At 48.8% G+C, this 27,525-nt stretch overlaps 1 protein-coding gene and 1 long non-coding RNA gene across 4 annotated transcripts in view; one reads left to right on the forward strand and one right to left on the reverse strand.

Moving 5' to 3' along the window:
• The window catches only part of RILPL1 (Rab interacting lysosomal protein like 1), a 43,273-nt gene extending 32,962 nt beyond the window's left edge, over positions 1-10,311 (reverse strand). For 2 of the 3 annotated variants that reach the window (XM_087423413.1, XM_087423412.1), the window contains exons 1-2: positions 9,503-10,311; positions 2,838-2,988 (exon numbers count right to left, since the gene is read on the reverse strand). In XM_087423413.1, coding sequence (XP_087279539.1) covers positions 2,838-2,988; positions 9,503-9,811 — 460 coding nt within the window. In that variant the 5' untranslated portion in view covers positions 9,812-10,311. The remainder of the gene's footprint in view (positions 1-2,837; positions 2,989-9,502) is intronic. The other variant, XM_004430057.3, reaches the window with a different exon arrangement.
• Positions 10,312-17,435: 7,124 nt separating this feature from the next.
• Positions 17,436-26,996, forward strand: LOC147912480 (uncharacterized). Its single transcript, XR_015549825.1, has 3 exons — positions 17,436-17,735; positions 22,503-22,632; positions 25,495-26,996. It is a non-coding gene; the product is annotated as an uncharacterized LOC147912480 (long non-coding RNA).
• Positions 26,997-27,525: the final 529 nt, after the last annotated feature.

A 27,525-nucleotide genomic window follows, 5' to 3' on the forward strand; every position in this document is an offset into this window, starting at 1 on the left:
TGTTTTTCTTTTGTTTCTTGTCTTCATTTGAGGGACTGAGTATGTACCATTATGCCACTATGATATTGTGACATATGTATGTGGTCTGTGACCTTGGTTCTTGGCACAAGAGTTCCTAAAACCCTTGTAATTTCCTGAGTGATGGGGTGAGAGGAGTGTCTTTTGTTATTCATAACAAGCCCCTTTTGACTATACCTGAGTTTATGTTAATGAGGTGATTCTTGGTGGGCCCCTAGCTACAGGATGGGGGCTGGTTGCCAGAAAGACCAAGGCATGATTAGAGGGATGGAACTTTCAGCTCTACCCCCTGACCTCTGGAGAGAGGAAAGGAGCTGGGGAAATTGAGCTAATCACCAATGGCCAATGATTCAATCAATCACGCCTACCTAACGGAACCTCCATCAATCCCTAAACAATGGGGTTTGGAGAGCTTCTGGGTTGGTGAACGCATTCATGTGCATGGAGGGTGACACACCCCAACTCCACTGGGACAGAAGCTCCTGAGCTTGGGACCCTTCCAGACCTCGCCCGATGTACCTCTTCATCTGGCTGTTCATCTGGATCCTTTCTAATATCTTTTGTATCCTTTATAAACCAGGAATTGTAGGTCAAGTGTTTCTCTGAGTTTGTGAGCCATTCCAGAAGACTAATGAACTTGGGGGGTTAGCTGTAGGAACCCCTGACTTTGTAGCCAAGTCGGACAGAAGAGTGGGCTTCCTGGAGACCCACAGCTTGCAACTGGCATCTGAAGTGGGGGCAGTCTTGTGGGACTGAGCCCTTAACCTGTGGAGTCTGACGCTAACTCCCGGTAGTTAGTGTCAGAATTGAATTAAATTACAGGACACACAGTTGGTGTCTGGAGAGTTGGAAAACTGGCTGGTGTGGGGAAAAACCCACACACATTTGGCGTCAGAAGTGTTGTGAGTAGAAAAACAGTTTTCCTTGAGCCACGCTCTCCCATCCTTGCCCCTTTGGCATTGTAGGAGGGAGATTCAGGCCCCTGTATATGCCTCTCTCCCCCCAACCCAGCACAGTCCAGAGTGCCAGGCACAGAGCAGGCCCAGTGATAAATGAGTTTACAAAGGGTGACTGAATGAACAGCACTCTGTCTGGAATTGTAAGCTCTGGGGCACTGGAATACCAGTGGCCCCATCCATGGGACTGGGCGTGATTCCCATCTCCTCTCCAGCCTGAATCACATGTCTCTGGTAGCCCCAGATCAAGGGGTCCCAGAGAAATACAAGCCTTCCTTCAGGGGGCTGATTTCAGCAGACCTGAGTTCTAGTCCTGATTCTGCCACTAACTTGCGGTGTGACATTGGGCGAATCACTGCCCCTCTCTCAGCCTAAGTTTTCCTCCTTTGCTCAGTAAGGAGGTCGGCCTAGATGACAATAACTCATAGTAATACCAGCTCACACTTGCTGAGTGCATGTACCAGGTACTACTCCAAGCAGTGCACACATTTTAATTCATTTAACCCTCACAACAACCTCATGTGGAAGATACGGTTATTTCTCCCATTTTTATTTAGGGAGCAACTTAAGCACACGAACGTCAAGTGGCTTGATCAAGGTCACTTAGCAAGGAAATATCGGGCTTAGGATTCAAATCTAGGCAGTCTGGCTCTAAAGCCAATGCTCATAACCACCAAGACTTTTGCTTTCATTGCACTAATCACATCTTAACAAGGGAAACCCAAGCAAAAGAGAATTTCAGCCCCTGGACCAAACATTTCCTTTTTTCTTGGTCCCCACAGACCTTATCAGTGCGCTATTTTATTCTCACAGAGTTGTAACCACAAGTTCTGAGCTTCAGGCTCCCCACAAAAGTCCATCCCCCATCCCATCAAACATGAGGAGGGGCTTGTGTGGGAACCCAAGGAATTTTCTGACTTAAGAGATGGGTCTGAGATTCCTTGGGGCGAGCTGCAAGAGGCAGCCTATGATTGGGAAGGAGGCCCCAGGGGAGAACCGAGATGATTTAGCCCACGGGGGCCCAGACCAAATCCCTCTGTCTTTGCTTCCCCAGCACCAGCAGAGGGCCTGGAGTGAAGGTTCTAGATAACTGTTGGTAAGATGAATGACCACTGAGGGGCTCCAGCACCATTTAGATCTGGGTTGCTCACTGATAAACACATACCTATTACAAGTGCCTCAAACCTCTTCCCAGTACACTTGGGATAAAATCCAAACCTTGGCCTCTAAACGGCTATGTGATCTGACACCTGCTGACCCCTCTGACCTCATCTTTATCCACCCTTGGCCTCGAGCACCTTCTCCTATTACACCTGCCTTCTTGGTTTTCCATAAACTGTCATGCCCCAGGGCCTTTGCACTTGCGTCCCCCAAGATATTTGCATGGTTCACTCTGCCACTTCATTAGGGCTCAAATGTCACCTGTCAGAGGCCTTCACCATATCTAAAGAAGCCCCCCAACAAGTCACCTCTATCACAGCCCACTGTTTCAGTTCTTCCACAGCACTGGTCACCATCTGGAACTGTGTCATCTATTTATTTGTTTACATCTTTATCACCTATCTCCTCCACACTAGAACATAAGCTTCATGAGGGCAGGGTCTTTGTCTTGTCCAATGTGTATCCCCAGTGCCTAGGAAAGAGCCTAGAAAAGTGAGGAATCTATAGAGTTTGTTGAATGAACCTCTGAGCTTCGTCATCTGTAAAGGAGGCTGAACAATTTCTCCCAGGCAGAGTGATGGTGACAACATGAAACAAAGGTTTGGAAATCAGAACCACCACGACCATTGCTGTTACTGAGGACGCGGGTGACGACCGCGGGCACGGCCCGCTCCTGACCTCCCGTGCTGCCCCTCCTCTTACCCTCGTGCTTCTGGAACTCGTCCTCAGAGAAGCTGACGTCCTTGTGGGAGAGGTTGGTCATGAGCTGCTTGTTCTCCTCCTGCAGCTGGGCGATCTGGGAGAGCAGGTCCTGCGCCTCCCCTCGCCACACGTCCTCCACCAGCTCCAGCTCCTGCGAAGGCGACGGCGGCGTGCGGTCACGGCCTGCCGGGCAGCAGCCTCACCCCCCGACCCTCGGGAGCAGCTCGGGGTCGCCGGGGTTTTGGGTTGTCCCCTTCCCCCTGAGAACCAGGCATCGGCAGGCGAGCAGACAAGGCCACCACGAGCCCACGTGGCGACTTTAGGAGAACTAGGAGGCGCCCTTCCTCTGGGCTAGGCTTGTGTTTACGCTGTTAGGACCTGGCTGCGTCAGAAGTGCCCCAAAGACATGCATGGACCTGGAAATGCACCTTTTCACTATGCAGACAGGAGAGAGAGTGGATGAGCAGCCTGGGCTATGGGGACCCTAACATTCCCAACCTCTCTGGGGAGGTCACGTCCCTGATCTTTGGACAGACCCTCAGTCAGGACAAACCTCTCTCTAAGAGATCAAGAGCTGCAAAGACCCTGGGATGCCACCCGGCCCCAGAGTTCTTTGAATGTCTGCCACGGCATCTCTTCAAGCGGTCTCAGGCAACTCACTTTACAACTCTGAGCCTCAGTTTCCCTTAGTTGGAGAGCCCTAATATAAAGGCTCACAGGGTTGAGGTGAGGATAAACAACATCGGTCTATTAAAATTATTTTGTGGATGGCTGTGATCAGAGAAACAGATAAGAACAAGTGTTGACAAGGATATGAAGAAATTGGAACCCTCAGGGGCATTGCTTGTGAGAATGTAAATGGTGCAGCTGCTGTGGAAAACAGTCTGGCAGTTCCTCAATAAGTTAAATGCAGTCACCATATGACCTAGCAATTCCACTCCTGCGCAAGGATCTGCCCAAGAGGAATGAAAACATGTGCACAGAGAAACGCATACATGAGTCTTCACAGAAGCTCTATTCACAACAGCCAAAAGGTAGAGACAACCCAAATGTCCATCAACCAGTGAGTGGGTAAATAGAATGGTCCAACCACACAACAGAATACTATCCAGACAAAAAGGAATGAAGCGCTGAAACCTGCTACAATGTGCGTGAACCTTGAAAACATCATGCTAAGTGAAAGCAGCCAGATACAAAAGGCCACAGATTGTATGATTCCACTAATGTGAAATATCCAGAATAGGTAAATCCATAGAAGCAGAAAGTAGACTGGTGGTTGTCTAGGGCCAGAGGTTTGGGGGGGAATTGAGGAGTTAATGGGAATGGGTTTTCTTTCTGGAGTAACGAAAATGTTCTAAAATTAATTGTGGTGAGGGCCAGCCCCGTGGCTTAGTGGTTAAGTGCGTGCGCTCCGCTGCTGGCGGCCCGGGTTCAGATCCCGGGCGCGCACCGACGAACCGCTTCTCCGGCCATGCTGAGGCCGCGTCCCACATACAGCAACTAGAAGGATGTGCAGCTATGACATACAACTATCTACTGGGGCTTTGGGGAAAAATAAATAAATAAATAAATTTAAAATAAATAAATAAAACTAATTGTGGTGATGGTTGTACAATTCTGTGAATAGACTAAAAACCACTGAATTGTATGCTTTAAATGAGTAAATTGTATGGTATGTGAATTATATTCAATAAAGCTGTTACCGAAAAACAAGATATTTGTAAAACCATAAACTACACAAATCATTATCACCGTTGCCTATATAGACTGGTGGTTTACCGTGGACACTGGAGACTGTTGACCTGACTTTGAATCCTGTTTCCACCACTTACTAGCTGATCTTGGACAAGTTATTCAACCTTTGAGTGCCTCGGAAACGAGGAAAATAGTGTAGTATCTACCCCTGAGGGCTGTCGTGAGGATTAAAGGGTTAAAATATGTAAATGTTTGGAATAGTGCCCAGCACCCAGAACGTGCTAAAGATGTGTTTGCTGATTTCTGTTCCTCCTACAGCCCATCACAAGGCGGCCCAGGTGGCCGGACGTTCAGCACCGCCTCTGTTCATCTTTTAAACAAGTTCCTAAATCCCATCTCCTTTGTCAGGGAGCCTGCTGCACTGGGGAAACGAGAGGTAATAACGTAAGTATTCGCACAGCTGCTCAAGGTCAGCAGGGGAGGTGAAGGGCAGGGCCAGAGGGTGGAAGTGGGGGCGGAATGATGGAGTGGGTATGGGACCTTCCCACGTGCTCCTCGGGCTCTTCGGCCCTTTCCTCTCTGCTCCCACCTGGCACAGGCTGAGCACACCGAGATGTGATCCAGGTAAGGACCCCGAGACGGAGAGATTCTCCTGGGTCATCTGGGGGCCCAATGTAATCACAAGCATTCTCATAAGTGAAAGAGGAAGGCAGGAGGGTCAGAGTCAGAGACTTGAAGATGCCACTCTGCCGGCTTTGAAGATGGAGGAAGAGGCCAAAAGCCAAGGAACGTGGGTGACTTCCAGAAGCTGGAAAAGGCAAGGAAATGGATTCTCCCTGAAAGCTACCAAAAGGAATGAACTTCCCGACACGTTGATTTCAACCCACTAAGACCCATTTCTGATTTTGACCTCCAGAATTTTATCCAGTATTATCCATATTGATATTATGCATAATATCATATCATCCAGTATAATAAATTTGTGTTGTTTTGAGCCAGTAAGTTTGTGGCGATTTGTTACAGCTGCAATAGGAGACGAACATAGACTTTAACCCTCAGTTCTTCTTTTTCTTCTCTGAACTAAAGGTGATGCTGCAGGAGCTGGTTCCTGCCTGTGAGCTGACCCCAGAGAATTTAACCTTGCCTCCATACCAGCTGAAAAGGCTCTTCCAGGAAGCCCCTGACTGATCACCTCCTCTGCCTTCTCTCGGCACTAATAGTCTTCAGACTCCTTGTGCTGGCCTACAAGGCCCAGCATATCAGACCCCTGCACCTCCCTGACCTCCTCTCTCACTCCTCTTCCTCACTCGCTCTACTCTAGCCACACTGGCCTTCTTTGTGTTCTTTGAAGACAACAAGCTCATTCCTACCTCAGGACCTTTGCACTTGCTGTGGCTCTGCCTAAGATGCCCCTCCTCCAGATCTCTCTGGCTGGCACCTACACTTCGTTCAGATCTCAGCTCAGATGTCACCCCCTCAGGGAAGCCTTCCTGACTGCCTCATCTAATAGATCCCCACCCTGGCCAGTCTGTTTTATACCTACCTGTTTTATTTTTCTACATGGCACTTATCATAAGGAGAAATTTTTAAAACTTTAAAAAAAACATCTATCTCCTCACACTAGAATTGCACTGTTCCATAAAGTAGCCACAAGCCACATGTGGCTGCTGAGCACTTGAAATGGGGCTGGTCTGAACTGAAACGTGCAGTAAGGGTTAAATATGCATAGGATTTCAAAGACATAGTGGGGAAAAAAGAATGCAAAATATTAATAACTTTTCTTGTAACTATGTATGGTGATGGATGTTAACTAAACTTATTGGGGCGATCATTTCACAACATATACATATATCAAATCATTATGTCGTATACCTAAAACTAATACAATGTTATATGTCAATTATATCTCAAGGAAAAAAAACAAATTTTTACATTGATTACATGTTGAAATAATATTTTGGATATGCTGGGTTTGATACAATATGTTATTTATTTATTTTTTTTAATTTTTTTTTATTTATTTTTTCCCCAAAGCCCCAATAGATAGTTGTACGTCATAACTGCACATCCTTCTAGTTGCTGTACGTGGGACACGGCCTCAGCATGGCCAGAGAAGTGGTGCGTCGGTGCGCGCCCGGGATCCGAACCCGGGCCGCCAGCAGTGGAGCACACGCACTTAACCGCCAAGCCACGGGGCCAGCCCCTGATACGATATGTTATTAAAATTAACCTTATCTGTGTCTTTTTATTAATGTGATAAGCCACATTATATTTCTATGCAACAGCACTGCACTATAAAGTCAGGTCCATGAGGGCAACGACCTCATCTGTTGTGGTCACTGCAGTCCCCCCAGTGCCCAGAACAGTGCCTGGCACACAGGTGCTCAATAAATAAATTTGTTGAATGAATAAATGAACAACATATACTGTTCACATTATATGCAACTCTATCTGCAGAGCCACCACCTTCTAAAGCCTATTTGTGTGTTTTTCCTGTCTTCCCAGTTTCCCACCCGCTGCCTAACATGAGGACCCGGCTTTCCTTTTCTCTGCACCACCCACGTCACCTAGGATGGCATTTTGCATGCTGTGGCTTGTCAGTGGGGTTGCAGACTGAGTAACCAGGCAGAACACGATAAGACTGTGGCCTGGGTCTGAGTGATGAGCAGAAATGACTGAGTCTGGGGGTCTGTGGGGAGGAGGAGTTGGTGGGAGAGAGGGTGCATGCTTTACCCGAGCCCTCTTTGTTGAAGGAGAGAGGGAGTGAGATAGGAAGGAAGGAAGGAAAGAAAGAACAGATAAGATCAAGGACATGCTAAGACGATTTCTGTGGAAGTAACACCTTGAAGAGCCTTTGAGACTACAGGAAAAAACAAAAAATCAGACAAGTCTCTCTCGATGCCAAGAATATGAAGTAAAGGGGACTGGGGTTGGGATACAAAAAAAAGCCTTCTGTCCTCTGATTTATCAGGGATCGCCCTCAGTGTTTACAAACAACCCCGGCTCTGAACACGCTAGGGTTTACTTCCTGGCCGAGGGCATTCCAGGAGCGACAAGTGCAGCTGGCTGAGAATTCCATCTGACTCCAGGCCTAGTGGTCTCTGATGGCTCCCAAGGGCGCCTCCCAGCCCGGCTGCAGCAGAACTAAAATGCCAGGGGTAGGGATGAGAGTGCCAGGACTTCTGTGTGACTTGGGCTAGGCCCCTTAGTCCCTGTTATCAAGAGGCAGCCACGTGAGAGGACTTCAAGGCCCCTCCCTTCCCTGACCCCCTAGGAGAAATGGAGGGATCTGGGGTGGGAGTAGGGTGCCTGGAAGGGGGGTGGGGTCCCCTATATCAGCCTATAGGCACTTCAGTGAAAGCTCCTCCAGGCCTAAAAAGAACAGTTAACACCTGTCAGGCCCTCACAATGGGCCGGGCTCTGTCCTGAGCACTTCATATAGATTAACTCTAATTCTCAACACAACCCTAGATGGGTACTATTATTATCCCCGTCTTACAGCTGAGGAAACTGAAGCACAGGCTAGGTGACCTGCCCAAGATCACACAGCCTGTGAGTGGTAGGGTTTGAAACCAGGCTGTCTGGCTCCAAAGTCCCCGCTCCTGGGAAGCTTGACAGTATTTACAGGGCTGGCCATTTTCAAGCTCCCAGTATGATCTTGGAAATGCTGCCTAACTCTTGGGAGCTAGAGTTTCCTTCCCGACCCCAGGGCAAAGGGACCCATAAGGATAAACGCAGTCAAACCTCACCAACACTGGCGCTCTTAACTGCCCGCAGATCTGCCCTCAGATTGAGACTGGAGACACAGCCTGGGCTACGTTCCTTGAAAACACATGGAGCTCAAAGTACACAATAGAGGATGGCCTGCCAGGGAGGTTCAGAGAGGCCAAGTGTATTTCCTGGGGTCACACAGCAAGCCAGAGCCCGCTCAGGCACCTTGATCTCCCAAGGAAAGGCGTTTCCTCCCATTCTCAGTCTGAAGGGTCTGACGGGAGCTTCCCTGGGCTGAGGTTAGGGCAGGAAACCACAGGTCTCCCGCTTCCTTTTCCCCAGGCACCTCATCTGGCTGGACTCCTGGCCCAGCGGGGAAGCCCTGGTTCAGGAGCCCAGAGAGATTCTTGTTCTCAGGGTAGTCTTAGCTTTAAAGCTGCCCCACATCATCTCCCTCCCCCAATTCAAACAGGATGGGGAAGAGACACTAGAATTACTTCCACTGGGGGTGGGACTCTCTCAGCACTAACTTGGGACAAATCCCTCCCCCCTACTCTGACCCTTGGTTTCTTCATCTGTAAAATGAAGATAATAATTCCAACTTCACAGCTTTACACTGAGGATTAAAGATAAAACCACAGAGAGGCAAGCACCTCAGAGCACAGGTTAATAAACTAGAAGGAACCCTGGGAAACAATTTGCAAATAGGAACCCAGACACTGGGGGTCAATGAGCTCAGAGGCGGGAAGTCATATTCCCTTTGCTCTGGGGGGTTCTAGGGTGGGATGAAGAAAGGGGCCTGGCGTCATGTATTCTTGGGTAACACTGAAGGGCAGGGGGCTTATTTCATTTCCAGAAAAGCATAATATTATCTAAGCACTTTACATATATCATCCCATTTAATTCTTAAAAGGTAGGTAGGTCCTATTATTATCACTATTTGACATGTGAGGAAATAAAAGCACAGAGAGCTTAAGTAACCTACCCAAGGTCACACAGCTATTAAATGGTAAAGGTAGGATTGGAACTCAGGTCTGACAGCAAAGAACTGCCCTTAATCTCTAGGGTGGTATATGCCAGGTGCCCCTGGCTGAGCACAAGAGGGCCAGGGCCTCCCTCCCTCCCTCTCTCATCCAGTAGGTCTTCTCTCATCTAGTGCCTGTATCCACGTACGTGTGCACCTAAGTTGCCCAAGGCTGAAGGGCCCTTAGGTCCCGCGGCCCCACTGCCCGGATGGGCAGACTGAGGCCGCTGCCCACCTTCTGGTGCTTGCGCTCCTTCTCGATGCGGTCCATCCTCTCCAGGCGCAGCCGGTCCAGCTCGAGGCGCAGCTCGTCCAGCTCGGGCGCGACGTGGTGGCGGCTGACCAGCACCTCCAGGATCTCCAGGACACGCACGACCTTGGGCATGAGGCGCGCGATGGCCTCGCAGCCGTGCTGATCGATGACCCGCTCGAACTCGTGGCCCACGAGCGACGCGATGTCGTACACGTCCATGACGGTCAGCTCCGCCACGTTCTTCTCCAGCGCCGACTCGGCCGCGAGCGCCGACCCCCGGTCCTCCTCCATGGCCCGCCGCCCGGCCTCTCCCCCACCCCGCAAACTAGTGCAACTCCCAAACTTGCCGCTGTCGAGGGCAGCGCAGGGCCGGGCCCACCTCGCGCCGCCGCCGGCCCGCGCTTAGCTGGCCCTCGGGCGAGGGCGCACCGGGCGGCCGGCCGGCGCCGGCATGGGCGGAGGCGGCGGCCCGGAGCCGGCGGTCAGCGCGCGGGGTGCGGGTCTCGGCGCCCGGCTCGGCCCGGAGCCTGCTCCCAAGTGGGGGGAGGAGGAGGAGGAGGCGAGGAAGGCGCGCGCGTGCGCAGGCCCGCGGCGCCTCCCAACTTGGGAATCCGACTTGGGCGCAATGGAGGCGCGGGGTCTAGCCGGAGAGGGGGGCGCGCTGCCCTCGGAAACAGTTCTCGCCCGAGGGTCGCCCCCGCGCCCGGGGCCTGGGAAGGAAGGGCGGCTGCGGCTCCTCCGGGAAACTTTGGCGGCGCCGAGGCCGGGTGACCCGCTCCCCCCGCGGGGATGCCGCGCGCCCCGCCCCGATCCCGGCCTGGCGAGGGGCGCGCCGCTGCCGCCCGAGGGCGCCCTGGGGTCCCCACGGGCACCGCCCCCGCCCCCGCCCCCGCCCGCTCGGCAGCCCCGCGCTCTGCCCGCCGGACCTTTCTGCGCCCCACCCGCCTGCGCCCCCCGCGCGCCCGGGCGCCCCGCCCCCTCCTCCGGCCGGGTCCTGGCTCCTCCTCTCCCACTCCCGCCCGGGAGGGGTCAAGGCTAGCCCGGAGCACAGGGGGCGGAGGCGGGGGTGGGGGTCTGGCGGGGGTGGGGGTCTCTCGTCTCTGCACGATTCGCAGCGTAGGCGGCGGCCCCTGCGTAGGAGAGGAATGGAGGGGTCACGAGGGGGACTCCGGGATGGGGCCCATCCTGTGGAGGAAGCGACGACCCCCTCCCGGCGCGCAGACGCTCCCCGCCCACCCGGTCACCGGGCGGACCTGGCGGCGCCGGGCCCTGCGCTCCAGTAGAGGCGCCCCGGAGAGGGACAGAAGGGTCGTGGGGTCCTCTGCCCCCAAAGCCGCCGGGCTGCCCCGCCCGCCCAGCCACGTCTATTAGCGGCTCCTTGTGACATAAACACCACTTCACAGAGAAGGCGAGGCCGGGGTTTGGATCTCAGCACCTCGAGTTTTCTTGTCCCAAGTCCCCTGTGTTTTTGACATGGCTAAATCCACTTGTCCGTCAGACACCCCCCGCCCCCCAGGAGAGCCTTACCTGAACCCACAACCCCTCCCCTTTTCTCACCCGCCACGCATGGGTTAGGGACCCTCTTCTGCATTCCCACAGCCCGCTGCCTTCTTCCGTAAAATTGCTCTTAAAATACCAAGTTTTAACGGTGTGGTGACACACATACCTCTCCCATCAGACTGTGAGGTCCTTGAAAGCAGAAAATAAGAATGCCCTTGTAGCTATAAAGCCCACCCCAGCACATATTGATTAAAACTGAAAAAAAAAAGTTAAAAATGTATTGAGCATTTGCTTTATATTTAGTTAGAAATATATAATACTTACTATGTGCCAGGCATTATTCTAAGTGCTTTACAAATGTTTCCTCATTTCATCCTTACTCCATCAGTTCTCAAAGTGTGGCCTGATGACAGCTGGGGCCTTCCAATACCCACAGGGTTTCTGTGAGCTTGTCCCGTTTGCTAGCTATATGTCAGTGAGAGGCTAGGTGTTCATATACTCAGCACAGGGTGCCACAGTAGATTGACTACGCAGAAGCGGATGTGAGGCTATGTATGAGGATCCTATAATGAGCCAGATATTAAAGATATTTGCATAAATATAAAACAATGCCCCTGTTCTCAGTACATTTTTTGTTAGTTTTGGAACATAGTTATTTTTTACTAAAAAATATTTGTGTCGAATGTGCCTTTTTTTTTTTTGTGAGGAAGATCAGCCCTGAGCTAACGTCAGATGCCGAACCTCCTCTTTTTGCTGAGGAAGACTGGCCCTGGGCTAACATCCGTGCCCCTCTTTCTCTACTTTGTATGGGATGCCGCCACAGCATGGCTTGATAAGCGGTGTGTCTGTGCGCGCCTGGGATCTGAACCTGCAAACCCCAGACCGCCGCAGCGGAGCGCACGCACTTAGCCACTTGCACCACTGGGTCGGCCCCGAATGTGCCTTTTTTTTTAATTAATCAATATTTTGAAAAACCACCAGTTTAAATTTCTAGTTGCAGCAGATATAAACCAACTAACAAAATCTCTTTAGGGTCTACAATAGTTTTTAAGGGTGTCCTCGGAAAAGGTCCCTGAGACCAAAAAGTTTGAGAATGGCTGCCTTACAACATCCTAAGAAGTATTATTACCCCTGTTTTACAAACGAGGAAACTGAGGCACAGAAAAGTCAAATAACTCGCTCAAGGCCAGGCAGCTGGTAAGAGCTGAAACCATGGTCAGATCCCTGCGCAGCAACCCAATGAGGTGGACACGTGACTTTTCCCATCCTAAGTCAAGGACAGTGAGGAATGGGAGGGGCATTACCTTCCTGTAGCTACTATAACAAATTGACACAAACTTGGTGACTTAAAATAGTAGAAAGTTATTCTCTGACAGTTCTGGAGGCCAGAAGTTTGAAATCCAGGTGTTGGGAGGGTCGTGCTTCCTCTGAAGGCTCTAGAGGGAATCCTTTCTTGTCTCTTCCTGCTGCTGGCTTCCTTAGCTGGTGGCAGCATCACTCCAGTCTCGGACTCTGTCTCGCACACATGGCCTTCTTTTCCGTATGTCTGTCTTCTCCTCTGCATCTCTTATCAAAACACTTGTCATTAGATTTGGAGCCCACCCACACAATCCAGGATGGTCTCACCTCAAGATCCTTAACTTAATCACATCTGCAAAGACACTGTTTTCAAATGGGATCACATTCACAGGTTCTGGGGACGAGGTCACGGACACAGCTCTTTGGGGGAGGAGGAAGGGTGGTACCATTCAACCCACTAGAGGAGGTTAAGTAACTTGCTTAAGGTCCCCCAGCTGGGAGAGATGGCCCTGAACCCAGTGGGTGGCCGTGGTGAATGAAGGAATGAATAACGAGTGTCCAGATTGGGGTAATTTTGCCCTCAAGGCAGCAAAGATATCCTGAGAGCCTGTTGGGAGGGGACAGCACCAGCCTGCTGTCTGAGCCTCCAGACCAGGGTAGGAAAGGGTTGGGAGGGTGAGGGGGATGGAAATGACTTCAGGGAGGGAAAGGGGAGGCCAGAGTCTGAGGTGACCTCCGAATGGTGAACCTGAGTGCTTACGAGAATGGTTACAATCTTATGAAAAGTAAAGAGAAGCAGTTGAGCCTCGTGGTTAAACTCCCAGAGCCTCTCGGAGATCTAATCTTGGTGCAGTCACTGACCGGGTGTGTGAGCCTGGGCAAGTCATGTGACCAATAGGTGCCTCAGTTTCCCCCTCTGTAAGATGAGATCACAGAGGGTGACTGTGATTATTAAACAAATCAGTGTATGTGCCGGCCACACAAAGTGCTATAGAAGAGTTAGCTTTTATTATTATTATTAAAGAAACCTGGAGGAAGTGTCCGGTCTGGGTGTAGGTGTAGATGTCCAGTTGACAGCCAGAAATGTGGACCTGGAACTCAGGAGCAGAGCAGTAGATGTGATTAGACCTAAACTGATATTCACTCATTCAGTAAATATTTAGCTCTTAATGTCTGCCAGGTACTCTGCTAACCCTGCTGGCTATGGCAATATACAAGAGAGACAGGATGACTGCTCTCGCGGGAAAAGGACATAGACAAATAAAACCAAAATAAATTAATTTCAGATGGAGCAAGAGAGGGTTGAGAAAAGGGAGGAGAATCAAGGAATTCTTGTGTCACAGAAACCAGATGTGTTAGCACTCTTCAATCGCAAAAAGAGTCCCAGACACCATATCTTTTCACCTATAAACACTTTATTTTTTTTTAAAGATTTTATTTATTTATTTTTTTCCCCTTAAAGCCCCAGTAGATAGTCGTATGTCATAGCTGCACATCCTTCCAGTTGCTGTATGTGGGATGCGGCCCCAGCATGGCAGGAGAAGCGGTGCCACGGTGCACGCCTGGATCCGAACCCCGGGCCGCCAGCAGCGGAGCGCGAGCACTCAACCGCTAAGCCGCGGGGCCGGCCCATATAAACACTTTAAATGTATTTATTTATTTATTTATTTTGTGAGGAAGATCAGCCCTGAGCTAACATCCATGCCAATCCTCCTCTTTTTGCTGAGGAAGACTGGCCCTGCGCTAACATCTGTGCCCATCTTCCTCCCCTTTATATGGGACGCCGCCACAGCATGGCCTGACAAGTGGTGCCTCGCTGGGCGCCCGGGATCCGAACCCGGGCCGCCAGCAGCAGAGCGCACGCACTTAACCGCTATGCCGGGGGGCCGGCCCCTAAATGTGTTTCTAAAACGTTTTGAAACTATATATCCACAGTGCCATTATCGCACTTGAAAAAATTAACAATAATTTCTTCATATCAAATATCCAGTGTGTTCAAAATGTCAATTGTCTCATCAATTTATTTTTTCACAGTTTTACTCAAGACCCAAATAATATCCACATATTGCAGTTGGTTGACACGTCCCTTAGTCTCTTTTAATCCTTCATCTCTTTTTTTTTTCTTAGCCTCAAAATCTTTTTGTTGATGAAACAAGGTTGTTTGTCTTATGGAGAGTCTCAGTCTGAATTTTGCTAATTTCACCACTGTAAAGTCCTTTAATATGTTTGTTCTCTATATTTTCTGTAAATTGGTAGTTGGATCAAGAGATTTGATCTGAGTTCAATTTATTTGGTGGTGGTGTGTTCTAGCATTTCTTTTTTATTTTTGGGGGGAGGATTCATTTTTTATGTTTATTTAGATATAATCACATGAAATAATATTCACCCTTTTAATGTGTACAACTCAGTGGTATTGAGCATATTCACAAGGTTGTGCAACCATCACCGCTCTTTAATTTCTCAACATTTTCATTAACCTCTCCCCAAAACCTTGTACCATTAGTAGTCCCTCTCTGTTCCCCCCCACCTCCAGCCCCTGGCAACCACTAATCTGCTTTCTGAGTCTATAGATTTGTCTATTCTGAACATTTCATATAAATGGAGTCATATACTATGTGGCCTTTTGTGTCTGGCTTCTTTCACTTGGCATAGTGTTTTCAAGATTCATCCATGTTGCAGCAATACATCATTCCCTTTTATGGCTGAGTAATATTCCAGTGTATGGATGGACCACACTTTGTTTATCCATTCATCCATTGACAGACTTTGGGGTTGATTCCACCTTTCCTTTTGTTTTGCCTGTGGTAGAAGCAGTACTTTTCTTCTGGAAACTCAGATCACTTTGTAGGAACCTTTGCCTGCTCACAGAACTCTTTGTTTCTGGAAGATGAACTAGGCTCCAGAAGAAGGTAGGAAGGGAAAGGGCAAAGGGCTTTACCCAGCCAGGAAGCTCACAGCCATTGAGTACCTCCTGTATACCAGGTCGGGTAGCCCTGCACCCACCCACCTGCTTTCTGTCTACAGATTTGCCTCCTCCGGGCATTTGAAGACAATACATGAGGGAAGAAGAGAGGGCCACTGTGTGTGAGGTCTGGAGGAAGGACAGGCTCTGTTCATGTGTGAGTCAGCAGGCTGGGACCGGAGTGGATGGGGCAAGTTAGGGAACAGTGGGAAATGAAGTTGAACAGGGGACCGGAAACTGACTGTGGGGCCAAGTTCATGTTTGATGTGGTGGGTGTGTTATACAGCCTCTGGCAAGTCATTGAATTGTTCTTTGTCTCAGTGTTTTCATCTGCAAAATGGGAATAATCTCGGTCATACCTCCCTCCGGGATTTTTATGGGGATTAAATGAGTTAAAATATGTAAAGTGTTTAGAATAGATGCTGGGACATTGTAAGAGCTATATTAATGTTAGCTATTGCTATTATTATTATTGTTATCATTGGTTGTTGTTACTATTACATTTGCTGTTATTGTTACCACTGAAGCATTTCATCCTGAACAACAACATCATGGAATCAACGCTGATGTCTGACTGTGGTGTGAGAGGAATTAGAAACTAGGGCAACCAAGTCCCATCAATTCTACCTCCAAAATCTCTCTCAAATCCCTCCACTTTTCTCTACCTCTCTGCTAGCACCCTGGCCCCACTTACTCTTAATTCCCCTCCTGGAAGGCTACAGTAGGCTTCTAACTGGTTTATCTGCTTCATCTCTTTCTCCTTCTAATCTGTTTTGTACACAGCAGCAGGTAATCTTGATAAACACATACATTTCATCACACCAGGTGTCAATGCCGAGTTACAATCAAACCCGAAGTCCTTACAGTGGCCGACGGACTTGCACAGTCTGATCTGTGTCTGCTCACCATCTTCATCTCACACTGAAGCCCCTCACTCTCTGAGCACCAGCCACCATGCTGTTCCTTTAGGTCTTCCACGTACCACGGTTTATCTATTCCAAACTCAAATCCCCGGGGAGAGCATCTAGGTCGCTGAACTTGGGTCATAGCCGTGCCCTGGGATGGGGGAAAGCAAGGATTTAACTTTTTAGCTTCTATAGAAGGAATAAAACTCTGCCTTCACCGAGAGTGATGCAGAGATGGACAACCCAAACTTAGAAAGGGAGATCAGAGGCTGAGCAGGAAACAACTCATGCCTTGTTGAGGAGGGCATGGAAATGCGGGCCAGTGCTAAACTGTTGGGAAACAACAGAAAGGGGATTGGAGGTCGCTCCACTAGAGGGCATCTTTCTCTGTCCATTCCACGCACAGCACTCAACCTCCTCTCTCCATAACTTGGAGCCACTATTTAAAGACTATGCGCGATGGGCCGGCCCCATGGCTTGGCAGTTGTGTGCGTGCACTCTGCTGCTGGCAGCCCAGGTTCGATCCGACGCCCGGCTTCTCCGGCCATGCTGAGGCCACGTCCCACATACAGCAACTAGAAGGATGTGCAGCTATGACATACAACTATCTACTGGAGCTTTGGGGGGAAAAATAAATAAATAAAATTATATAAAAAAAAAGACTATGTGCTTGCTGAATTATTTATGAATAAAATGATATAATATCTGTGAATTGCTTTAAAATAACCCACTGGGAGGGTGGGATGGTTGGGAATACAGATGAAGTGAAGACTGGCCATTTTGTTAATAATTGTTGAAGCTGGGTGATGGGTATATGGAAGTTCATTATACTATTCTTCCTCTTTCTGTAATATTAGAAAATTTTCATTTAAAAATTAAAAAATAAATAAAGATTGAGCTTGGAGAAGTAGCAAGTATCGGCTCGCCTGGGACGACCACAAGTCTTGCTCCAGCCATAGGTAAACGAAGAGAGATTGGATGCCACCAACAGGAGGAGAAGATCTAGAGCTTCCAGAAAGGATGAGTGGGTGTGGGGGCCCACCCCAGCTGGGGGCAGGAGGAGGAGCTGCAGGTAGATGACGGATGGCTCCTCCCTCTGCGAGCCAGTTGGGCTGGGCACGTAGCAAAGAGAAGCAGTGATTGTGTGGAAGGAGAAGTCACTGCTTCCTGGAAAATCAAGCCACAGGGGCCCGGGGAACCACGCTAGGGCCTGAGAGGCAGCGTGGGGCCCTTGAGTGTAGCTCCCCTGTGCTGCTGCCATAGACTATGCATAGACTGAATGTCTGTGGCCGCCAAATTCATATGCTGAAATCTTAACCCCCAATGTGACCGTGTTTGGAGGTGGGGCCTCTGGGAGGGGATGAAACCGTGAGGGCAGAGCCTGCATGCATGGGATTAGTGCTCACAAAAGAGACCCCAGAGTGCATTCTCGGCCCTTCTACCACGTGAGGACACATAGAAAAGACAGCATCTATGAACCAGGAAGAGGGTCCTCATCACACACCAAATCTGCCAGCGCCTTGATCTTGGCCTTCCAGCCTCCAGAACTGTGAGAAATAATTTCTGTTGTTTACAGATGACCTAGTCTACGGTATTTTTGTTGTAGCGGCCTGAGCTGACTGAGACAGACTGTTTTATGAGCACCCCTATTTTTCAGGAGTCTGAGCAGTCTCCTGACCACCTCTGCTTTACTTGCCCCGTCTCTTGGCCTCGATCCCAAGGGCTAAAGACCTGAAATGGCCTCACAGCCTCTCTTCCACCCACGCCGCCCTCCTCACTTCCCATGGTTGCTGTTCTGGCTTCTCCTTCCTCCTCCTCCTCCCCCTCCCCACTCCCCTCCCCCCAGCTCTTCCTCCTTTCCCTCTCCCCCTCCCCCACTTCCTTCTCCTCCCACCCCCCAACTCCTCCTCCTTCTTTAATTTGACAGACTTGAGATGGTCATGGACGATTTTGGGGTCCTCACTGCATCTTTAAACACCAGAAATGTCACACGAGACTCACGGTCTGCTCTGCATTGGTTCTGTTGACAGTCACCCTCCCTCCAAGGGCATTGCGTAGAAGATATGATCAGCCTTCTAAAATCCTTCTTGGAAAACAGGAAAATCAAACCTTAGCAACAAGATTCTTTAAACTGCACTGGGCACACTCTCTGAATTTCAATGTCTGTTTCCACCTGAAGAGAGGTTCCCTGTAAATGCCAGGTCTGTGTAGGTTTTCTACCACAGTTACATTAACCTGGTAGTGCTTCTCTGCTTCGAGGCTCTCATCCGCTTAAATGGTTGGGCTCCGAGTTAAAGAAAATGTTTAAAGAAAAATATTTAAAAAGTAAAACATCACCCATCACCTTTGTATGGGTTTCTTAAAAAGCCTATGAGCTGCTGCTCTTTTGGAGGCTATAAGGCGAGGGAAGCAGGCGAGGGCGGAAGGGAAGTGAGGCAGAAAGGAGGAGGAAGAACGGTGCGAGGTGGGACGTTACCAAGCTGGCCCAGCTGTGCAAGAATATGCAGCTCATTGCGTGGTCTTACGGGGTGTCTCCGGGGAGGATGTGTGAAGCCACTGAATCTCAGGCCTGCCCGTCAGCACGGAGCGGGGTAGCGGGGGTATGAGGGGGAAGGTGAGCAATTTCTCTGCCTGCTCCTTAGTCTCTCATTAGTCCTCCCCATGCGGCGTTGACCTCCCCCCATTTCCAGGCAGACCCCCCCAATAGGGACGGTCCTGGGTGCTGAGGCAGCTGCAGCCTTTGCTCTGCGGTCTCCCGAGCCCATCAGAAATGGTAGGAGCTGAGGTGACTGTCACACTGCACAGGGCCTTGCAGCCACGGGAACAGCGTGGGCTGTGGCTGATGCTGTTCACGCCAGGAAGCCAGGCAAGTATCCCAGGTGGGCTGGGGAGCGTGCAGGTGGGATGAAGGGATCTGGGTCTGTCATACCCATAATCAGACCATTTAAAAATTATGTGTTTAGTAGAATTCCTCCCATCCTGTTTCCACTCCAGGTAACCACTGTTGACGGTTTGGTCCACACTCCTCTTGATTTTTTCCTGAGAATAGGCATATATACCTAAACATACACTTATTTTTTTAAATGGAAGCATGACATACATATTACTAGTATGCAATTTGCTTTTTTCACTTAACAATACTGTATAATCATCTTTCCAGCTCAGCGTATATGGACCTTCCTCGTTCTTTTTTCTTCTTAATAGATGATACCTGTCTCATTCTTTTAGATGATTGCATAGTTTTCTGTTTTATGGATGTACTGTAATTTACCCGATCATTTCTCCTTTAATAGACGTTCACGCTATTTCCTGGTTTGGGCTATTTTAAACAATGTTGCTGTGCAAATCAACACTTAATTTTCGGTCCTTTCAACTTGATGAGAAGTGAGTGGCTAAAACATGTTACATCCTCATCTGACCAGTGCCTCTGTTCCTGCCTATACATTAGGAAGTGAGGAGCATGGCTGCCGGCCACGGCTCACTGCGGCAGACAGCAAAGCCCCGACTGTGTGCGTGTGTGCTGGTGGCTCCCTGTTGCAGCCACGCATCTGTCTTTCTTTCTTTTTTTTTTTTTGTTGAGGAAGATTGGCCCTGAGCTAATATCTGTTGCCAATCTTCCTCTTTTTGCTTGAGGAGGATTGTCACTGAGCTAACGTCTGTGCTCATCTTCCTCTAGTTTGTGTGTGGGACGCCACCACAGCATGGCTTGATGAGTGGTATGTAGGTCCGCACCCGGGATCCGAACCTGCAAACCCTGGGCTGCCAAAGTGGAGCACGCGAACCCAACCACTACACCACTGGGCCGGCCCCAGATCTAGCTTTCTTTATTCCCCACATTTCAACCACAGTAGCCCTTTTTTCAGTTTTCAAACTTGCCAAGGTTAGAACCTCATACAATGCTGTTGAGAGTGTAATTAGTAAAATCACTTTGAGAAACGGGCAGTACCTACTAAGTCTAAACACACAGCAACCTTATGGCTCAGCAATTCCACTTCTAGGTTTATACCCAACAGAAATGAGAACAGAATGTCTGTAGCTGTTTTACTTAAAATTGTCCAAAACAGGAAATAAGCTGAATGCAGTTTTTTTGGTCCAGTTTGGTTCACCCAGCATAATGTTTTAAGATTCATTCAAATTGTTGTGTGTATAGATAGCTCATTCCTTTTTATTGCTGAGTAGTATGCCACTGTGTGGATATACCACAATTTGTTTGTCCGCTCACCTGTGGTTGGACATTTGGGCCATTTCCAGTTTGTGCCTAATTCAAATACTGTGAACGTTTGTGTATAGGTCTTTGCAGGGACGCATGAGTTCCTTTCTTTTGGGTAAATACCTAGAAGCAGAATGTCTGGGTTGCACGGTAAGTGTGTGTTTAACCTTTCAAGAAACTGCCGAACTGTTTTCCCAAGTGGTTGTGTCATTTTACGTTCCCACCAGCAGTGACAAAGTGGAATGCGCCTGGGCCTTTCTGATTTTACAAATGTCCCTGGGTGATTCTGCTGCTCACTCAAGTTTGCGAACCTCTGGCTTAGGGGGTGATTGATTTGATTTATTTGATTGATTTGATTGAATTGGGGGGCTTCTCCTTCAAGAGGTGACATTGGAGCAGACACTGGGGAAAGCGAGGGAGTGAGCCATGAGGAAATGGGCGAAGACTGCCCCAGGCAGAGGGAGCGGGAAGTGCAGAGCCCTTGAATCAGTCATGTGCCTGGCGTGGGCCGGGCCAGCAAGCAGGTCCATGAGTGGAGCTGAGGAGGAAAGTGTGGTAAAAAAACAGAGAGGAGATTGGGGCCAGATTATGCAGGGCCCCCAGGGAACGATAAACTGTATGGGTTTGATTCTCAATGAGCTTTTTGGGTTTTTGTGTAGAAGCATGACATGATTTCACAGCTGAGGAAACTGAGGCTCAGAGAGGTCAATTAAGTTGCCACAGGTCACACAGTAAGTGGCTGAGCTGAGGTTCAACCCAGGTCTGTCCAAGGCCAGAGAACGTGCTGTTGACCTCTGTGTTCCCTTTGAGCTGGCTTTAGCATCAAATAAATACATTAAAAGCAGGTGTTTGGAAGCCATCAATGTCCTCCAGCCAAAGACCACCAGGCACACCGGTAATTAAGCCAGTTGGGTTTATAACTCATTGCAGTGAGAGAGAACGTGCACTGTGGGAACCGTGGGCGTCTCAGTAAGAGAGTGTTGGGTGTTAGAAAGAACCTAGTACAGTATGGGCTTTGGTTAGGTGGTTCTGGGGAGAGCTTAGGATCTGGGAGTCTGTTCTAGAGCGGGTGCAGTCAGGAAGTGGGGTGATTCTGTGATTGGGGCTCTGAATAGATCTTCTCTATACGGAGCCAGGCTGGAGCTGCGCTTGGTGAAGAAGCAGCCATCACTCATGTTAGCCAAGAGAGGGAGGCGTTTGGTATTCCCTGGCCCAGCCCATGCTCGTGCTTTGTCTTGTTCCCTCACGGTCACAGTGCCCTCATCTGATGTTGACGGGCTGTGAAATTGTCGTGTCAACGGGAGAGCACCCAGGCCAGCTGGTAGGGCCAGGCCAGCAAATGGATGGATGTCGGGCGCTGCTCGTCTCTTGCTCAAAGCCATGGCAGTTGTTTGATCTTCATGGTGGAAATATGGTCTAGAAAAAACATAACCCAACCCCGACTGGCTTTGGAACGTGTTGGAATCTCAAAGACACAGCCTCCCTTGGCTGCCCTTTCTGCCGTCTTACTCCGGCTGTGCTGAGCTGGCTGTTTCCGGACTACATCTCAGATGGTTGAAAACTCTTCCCTGTTTGTGTGCGTTAAACAGCTGTATTGAGATATAGTTCACATGCCGTGAAATCCACGCATTTAGAGCGCACAATTCAGTGGCTTTTCGTATATTCACAGATACGTGCAGCCATCACTACTATCTAGTCCCAGAACGTTTTTGTCATTCCAAACAGGAACCCCATTAGCAGTCGCTCCCCAATTCCTCCCTACTCCCACCACAGCCTGAGGAAACCACTAATCTACTCTCTGGCTTTATGGATTTACCTGTTCTGGATATTTCATATAAATGGACTCATACAATATGTGGCCTTTTGTGACTGGCTTCTTTTACTTAGCACAGTGTTTTCAAGGTTCATCCATGTTGCAGCAGTACATCATTCCTTTTTATGGCTGAGTAATATTCCATTGTGTGGATGGACCACACTGTTTATCCATTCATCCACTGGCAGACTTTTGCATTGATTCCACCTTACCTGTTGTCTTGTCTGTGGTAAAAACAGTACTTTTCCTCTGGAAGCTCAGGTCACTTTGTAGAAACCTTTACCTCCTCACAGAACTCCTTGTTTCCGGGAGGATGAACCAGGATCCAGAAGAGAGTAGGAAGGAAAAGGGCTTTATCCAGCCAGGAAGCTCACAGCCATTGAGTACCTCCTGTGTGACAGATGGGGCTCCAGGACTGCAAAGGTAAGTCAGGACAAAAGTAGGGGCCAGCCCGGTGGCATAGCGGTTAAGCTTGTGTGCTCTGCTTGGCAACCCGGGGCTCTCAGATTTGGATCCTGGGCACGGACTGACACACTGCTTATCAAGCCATGCTGTGGCAGGCATCCCGCATATAAAGTAGAGGAAGATGGGCACAGATGTTAGCCCAGGGCCAATCTTCCTCAGCAAGAAGAGGAGGACGGGCAATGGATGTTAGCTCAGGGCTGATCTTCCTCACCAAAAAAAAAATAGGACAGAAGTCTCTGCTCTCAAGAAGCTCATGGTCCAGTGAATAGAGAGGGTATCTGTTGTTTTGCCCACTAGGATCCACCCCATTTTTCTGATTTTCTTCAGGGGAACCACCCCTCCCCCACTCCCTGGTTCCAGAGGAGGAAACCTAGGCCTGACCAACGGGCACTGTCAAACCCGTGAGCCTACTGGTTGGCTTAGGGATGGGCATTGACCTCAGACAGTCCAATGAGATTCCATGACAATTTTCCTGGACCTCTTGGAAAGGTAAGGTTTTATTTTGGCTGGCTGTTTTTTCCTATTGGGTTGCTGAGAAAACAGGCTGGAAGCCTGGGGCTGCTGCTGGCTGTCTTGTGTTTGTTTGAGGAGAGCCAGCCTGAGTAAGAAGGCAACAGGGAGGAAGGCAGGGCCAAGAGATAGGAGAGCAAAGCACATCCTGGGAGGTCATGTGAGCAGCTGGATCAAACTGCACCTGATTTTTTGCTACCTCTAGGCTTTTCAGCTGCACGAACCAATAATCTTTAAGAATTAAAAAAAAATGGATTGTGGTGATGGTTGCACAGCTCTGTGACTGTAACTAGAACCATTGAATTCTATACTTTTTTTTTTTTTTGAGGAAGATTAGCCCTGAGCTAACATCTATTGCCAGTCCTCCTCTTTTTTACTGAGGAAGATTGGCCCTGGGCTAACATCTATGCCCATCTTCCTCTACTTTATACGGGACGCCGCCACAGCATGGCTTTGATAGGTGGTTCGTACGTCCACGCCCAGGATCCGAACTGAGAAACCTGGGCCACGGAAGCGGAGCGCGCGAACTTAACTATGCCGCCAGGCCAGCCCCTGAACTGTATACTTTAAATGGGTGAATTGTATGGTATACAAATTATATCTGAATAACAAAAAAATAACACCAGATAAGGACTGTGAATGAATCACACACAGACTTTTGTTGAAACCCAGAATAAGAGCAGCTTACTCAGTCTGTGGAGTGGGGCAGGCAAGCAGCCTTCCTGAGGAGATGTTACTCCACTTTTCAGGTGAGGAACTGAAGTCCCTCCCAGAAAGAAATTGAGTATTATCCTTTCAATGAGGGACAGCGCAACAATTAAAGTGATTAGTACTTTCTAGCCCATAACCTAGTCTTTGAAAACAGTCTCTCCTTATGCACTGTCAAAATGTCTAAACCATGCCACCAATTAATTGACCTAAATTACTTCAAAGTTATATATAGCATCAAGCCTGCTTATCCCGAACAGACATGGGGGAGGTCTCTGTAGTTGTAACACCTCTCGATTTGGATTTCTAAAGTTTGTCAAAACTCTTCCACAAATCAAACTGGTCTAAGCAAAAAAGCTACATCAATAAGAAATCTCTGATGTGAATTTCAGGCACAGCTGGATCCAGGGGCTCAGCAATGTCACGTGACTGCTGTCATTCTCTGACCCTCAGCTCCAGATTTGTACAATGTTGATATCACTCTCATGCAGGCTGTCTGCATTTGTGGCAACGGTGGTCTGCAGGACCTCCAGGGTTACACCCCACCAGTTCAATAACCTCAGAAAATTCAAAGAATTTTAATTGTGTATCACTGGATCAGCTTCAGACACATGCCCACCCCTGGCCCAACACTGTACTTAGGGAGACAGAAGTTGCTGATTGGTCAGGCTTAGAGCCAGAGAGTAGGGACAGTCCACTTGAGTGGCCTGGGATAAGATAAGAGGGAGGGGAATCCTCAGTGGACAAGTAGGGTGCTCTTACAGAGCAGAGAATGGATGTTGAGCAGACAAAAAAAGTCAACATAGGGACCAGGCTGCTGGTGTAGTGGTTAAGTTCGCATGCTCTGCTTTGGCGGCCTGGGGTTCACGGGTTCAGATCCCGGGCACAGACCTACACAGTTCTCATCAACCCGTGCTGTGGCGGCATCCCACATACAAAATAGAGGAAGGTGGGCACAGATGTTAGCTCACGACCAGTCTTCCTCACACACACACACAAAAAGTATTTAGTTTGGTGCCAGGAAGCTGGTAGTGCTTACCTGTAGAAATGTGGCCATCTAAAAAGCTGATATTAGAAACTTCCTCTTTTTAATACTTTAATTTCATCTTCATGATCTGGACCATCCTTTTCTTTTCACATAATTACCCAAGTCTTTCTTAAAGTATTGTTCCTCCCTCTTCACTATATCCTCACTAGTGGATCTTATCATCAGGAGGGGCCCCCTTCTGTGCTCCTGCAGCATCTTCTGCTTGGATTACCCCCTCCAGCCTGTAATTAATTACTTCCAGGTATTGTTCCCCGTGTGCATGCAGAGCCCATCACAAGAGTCTGGGGTCACGTGACCCAGCCTTCACTGTCAGTAACAGCCTCACATTTACACTTTTCATTTTTACAGAAGCTAATTTCACTTTTGGTTTACAATTCAGGACAGGGGTTTGTATCAGTCAGAAAATGGAACCCACTCTAGGTCTTTCAACAGAAAGGCTCTAATCGGGAAATTGGTTAAACAGGTGCATTAGTTACCTATAGCCGTGTAAAAAGTTACCCTAGAACTTAGTGGCTTAAAGCAACAATAATCATTATCTTTCATGGTTTCTGTAGGTCTGGAATTTGGGAGCAGCTTGGCTGAGCGATTCTGATACAGGGTCTCTCAGGGGCTTGCAGTCAAGATATCGGCAGGGGCTGCAGTCATCTGAAGGCTTGACCCGGGCTGGAGGAGCCACTTCCACGACGTTGGTGGGAGGCCTGAGTTTCTCTCTATGCGCGCCTCTCCCAGAGCTGCTCAAGTGTCCTCAAGACATGACGGCTGGCTTCCCCCAGAGGAAGCGGTTCAAGAGAGCAAGGTAGAAGCAACAATGCCTTTTATGACCTACCTCCAGAAGTCACACAGCATCTCATCTGCCACATTCTCAGTCAGAAGTGAGTCACTAAACCAATTCTGCCTCCCAGTCTGGGAGCGGGGAATTAGGCTCCACCTTTTGAAGGGAGGAGGGTCAAGAATTTGTGGATATATTTGTTTTGGTGAGGAAGATTGGCCCTGAGCTAACATCTGTTGCCAATCTTCCTCTTTTTTTCCATGAAGAAGATTAACCCTGAGATAAGATCTGTGCCAATCTTCCTCTATTTTGTATGTGGGTCACTGCCACAGCATCGCTGAAGAATGGTGTGGGTCCGGGCCTGGGATCTGAACCTGTGAACCCAGGCCGCCGAAGCAGAGCATGCCCAACTTAACCACTACGCCACGGGGCTGGCTCCTGGATATATTTTGAAACCAAACACCAGGTGACGATAGAGCTGAAGATCCAAACAAGGGATGGTGAGACAACCTACAGATTAACGAGAGCAGAAAGACCCCAACCCACTTAGGACTGGAGGAAAGAAGGGAGGAAGTGGGGTTACTGGATCCCAGGAGCCAGGACCACCCAGTGGAAACTGGAACTTCAGAGGAGCTGCAGGTTTGAGGACAGCCGCTAACGGCGACGCTTCCCAAAGCAGAGAGGGAGACAAACACTCTAGCTCCTTCCTTCCTCTCCCCTCTAGTCTTCCATCAGTGCCTGCAACTGGCAGGATCTTTCAGGAAGCAGAGTGCAAGGGAGCCTGGAAAACTTAGTTTCTTGTGATGCAGAGGTGAGCAGAGAGGGCTGGGATGGATCTGAGATCAAATGAGTAAAGGACTAGCATGGAGCCCCCCAAAATGGCTGATTTGATTAGATGGTGATATTGTGGTTAAATTTGTCTTGAATTCTGATTATTTTTACATATTAATATTGTTTTCAATAAAATGACATTTTAAAACTGAAAATGAAAAAAAAAAGAATAATGAAAGAAATTTTCCCAGTCTCCTTTAATCTTCCTGAATTTTAAAAGACTTCTTTGGGACCAGAGGGAAGGAGTGTTAATACCCAGACAGCAGAAAGCTGATCTAGCCTTTCTGTGGAAACAGCCTTTTGTTATTCTCTTGACAACTTGCCAGCATTTGAGAACTGACTGATGCAGCTGATCCAAACCCCTCAACAGTTTCTAACCGGGTTTCCTGGTCCCTGCCACACACAACAAGCTTCTGATTCCGAGTAGAAATAATTTATTTTGTCTGCTCTAGATATATACCCAAGAGAATTGGAAATATATGTCCATACAAAAATGTGTGCATGAATGTTCATAGCAACATTCTTCATAATAGCCAAAAAGTGTAAACGACCCAAAAGTCCATCAACAGGTGAATGGACAGACAAAACGTGGTCTATCCATATAACACAATATCGTTCAGCCATAACAAGGAATGAAGCACTGACACATCACAACACAGAAGAACCTTGAAAACATGCTCAGTGAAAGAAGCTGGTCACAAAAGGTCACATATTGTAGGATTCCGTTCCAAATCCATAGCGACAGGCAGTAGATTAGCGGTGGCCAGGGGCTGAGGGGAGGAGGAACGGGCAGTGACTGCTAATGGGTATGGGATTTCTTTTTGGGCTGATGAAATGTTTTGGAATTAGTGACGATGGTTGAACAACTCCGAATATGCTAAAAACCACTGAATCGTACACTTGAAAACGGTGAATTTTATGGTACGTGAAAAGGAAGGAAGGAAGGAAGGGAGGACCCATTTTTTGTTGCACTTCACTGACCACT

The sequence above is a fragment of the Ceratotherium simum genome, chromosome 35 (genome assembly GCF_057802395.1).
Source record: "Ceratotherium simum simum isolate JZ-2026a chromosome 35, ASM5780239v1, whole genome shotgun sequence".
Classification (NCBI taxonomy): Eukaryota; Metazoa; Chordata; class Mammalia; order Perissodactyla; family Rhinocerotidae; genus Ceratotherium; species Ceratotherium simum.